The following is a 2197-nucleotide window of genomic DNA, read 5'->3' on the forward strand; positions in this document are numbered from 1 at the left end:
AAAAAAAAAAAAAAAAAATTGTTGTAATGGGCTGCAAAAGTTTAATTTAAAAAGTGTATGTGGCCATGGTTTTATATACTGGATTAAGATATGTGTCCATTTTTAAAGTTCTGCCTATAAAAGAATAATAAACATTGATTTTCTGCATAACAAGCATTTTTGTCAGCAAAATTTTAGCTTAGAATTCCTTGAGCGAATACACTTCTGTTTCTCAAACTTAATTCTCAAATTAATTTGAGAAGGTGGATTAATTTTTAAGTCTCCCATTTGTTCATAATTTGTGCTGCTTTATCTTTGAAGGTATTTTTATTTAAAGAGTTTTAGGGTAGTTTTGCAGTGTACAGTGTTTACCAAAAAATGTTTGATCCGTGTAGCTCATTTCTAGGTTGCTTTATGCATTCATGGGGCCTGTTTGGTCTCTGAAAATCAAACTGCGTTGCTCTTACTTCTTTGACTAACACTTTTGTCTTTGGCATGTCATTGCTCTGCAGACAGGCAGACCAGCTCTCCTGGTCAAATGACGTTTTCTAGCTCCGGACGTCTGTGGTGCTCTGCAGTGTGGTTCGGACTGTGACATTCATGCTTTGTGGGCTTCCTGGTGGCGTGTCCTACCTAAACCCAGTGAACCCTGAAGTCGAATGACCTGTTCAATTAAAGCAAGCTGGCTGTTGAAGTGTAGCATTGTCTTTCATTCCACAAAGACCACCCCTTCTGCTGACAGCTTGTTTTTCTGCCCCAGGGAACGATCAGCGTTGGAGTCGATGCCACTGACCTTTTTGATCGCTATGATGAGGAGTATGAAGATGTGTCCGGCAGTAGCTTTCCGCAGATTGAAATTAATAAAATGCACATATCCCAGTCCATTGAGGTAAAGCACACAACCACCTCTCCGAGTACTGCAAGGGCTCGAGTTAATGAGGCACAGCACACCAAGCAGCTGGAACGAGAGTCTGCCCAGGGTTTTTCTCATCTTTATTTATGAAAGGATGCAATTAGCCACTTAAAAAAGAAAGCGCTTCAGTCCCAGCCATGTGTTACCGCTGTGCTGGCATGTGAGCCAGCAGGAGTGTGGGCTGGGGCACTTGGCTCCCAAGGTCTTGGGCCTTTCCAGCAGAGGGTGTTAATGGTCTGGGAGAAGTAGAGGCCCAAGGTCATGGGGTTCTGGGAGAGAAAGCAGACCTCCATGGATCACTCTAACCACCGATTTTAGTTTTAAGGCAAATTCTGCTATGTGCCGCAAGGCTATAGCAGGTCCCATCCTGAGCCCTGGGCACACGAAAATGTCACCATTCTGCCCACTATCTGAATGTGGCAAGGTCAGGCCATTCTCCTGAGTGTTTATAGTAGATCTTTGTCTCCTCAGCTCATTAATTTATTCTCCATTGCATCAGCCAACAACGTGGAGTCCTAACTTGGGGAAATTTGCCCCTCTTGGAGCTCCCTGAGTCAGTTGATACAGAATACTGCCATGGAACAGTCTTCAGTCCCCCCAGAACCCTGATGGCAAGCAAGGACAGGAGAGGCCCCAGGTGTACCACAGAGGGAAGGCACACAGTGAAGTCACTGTGCTCATACCACTGGGACATGCAGCCCCATGTTTCCCCTGGTGTTGTGAAATTTGCCCATTAAAGCTTTTGCAAAGCAGATTATCCTTGTGGTCACATGCAGACCAGATAACAAAGCGAAAGAAAAGTCAAGCTGTTGCGGCAGTTCTGCATCCATGTGTGCTTCTAAACAGAGGAGTCGTCTGCACCTTTGGCCGTGGACTCACAGTGCGTTCTTTAGGCTGCTGCCACTGGCACTTCCTGTTGTTTTGATTCATTCATTACCAGCAAATATCATTTTTAGGCACCCTTGACAGCGACAGACACAGCCATCCTCTCTGGAAGCCTCTCAACCCAGAATGGAAATGGAGGAGGTTCCATTAACTTTGCACTCAGACGAGTAACTTCAGCAAAGGGATGGGGAGAGGTAAGAATGTCTGTTGGCTGAGTTGTGTTGTCCATGCAAAGGCTTATTTCTGAGCATTTACACTCTCAAAGCTCACCCTCAAACTCACCCGGGGGCCCTGTTGTTGTGTAACGGTACCAAGTGTCAAACTTCCATCAGTTGACTGGTCCTAAAAGAAAAATAGGTCTCATAAGCCTGGCCAACATGGTGAAACCCCGTCTCTGCTAAAAATACAAAAATTAGCTGG

General features: G+C 45.1%; 1 protein-coding gene across 2 annotated transcripts in view; it reads left to right on the forward strand.

Moving 5' to 3' along the window:
* Nucleotides 1-2197, forward strand: part of DNAJC11 (DnaJ (Hsp40) homolog, subfamily C, member 11) — a 56551-nt gene that overhangs the window by 34786 nt on the left and 19568 nt on the right. For both annotated transcript variants that reach the window (XM_011938262.1, XM_011938264.1), the window contains 2 exons: nt 740-868; nt 1849-1971. In XM_011938262.1, the coding sequence (XP_011793652.1) occupies nt 740-868; nt 1849-1971 (252 nt within the window). The remainder of the gene's footprint in view (nt 1-739; nt 869-1848; nt 1972-2197) is intronic.

This window comes from Colobus angolensis, unplaced genomic scaffold (genome assembly GCF_000951035.1).
Source record: "Colobus angolensis palliatus isolate OR3802 unplaced genomic scaffold, Cang.pa_1.0 Scaffold170, whole genome shotgun sequence".
Lineage (NCBI taxonomy): Eukaryota > Metazoa > Chordata > Mammalia > Primates > Cercopithecidae > Colobus > Colobus angolensis.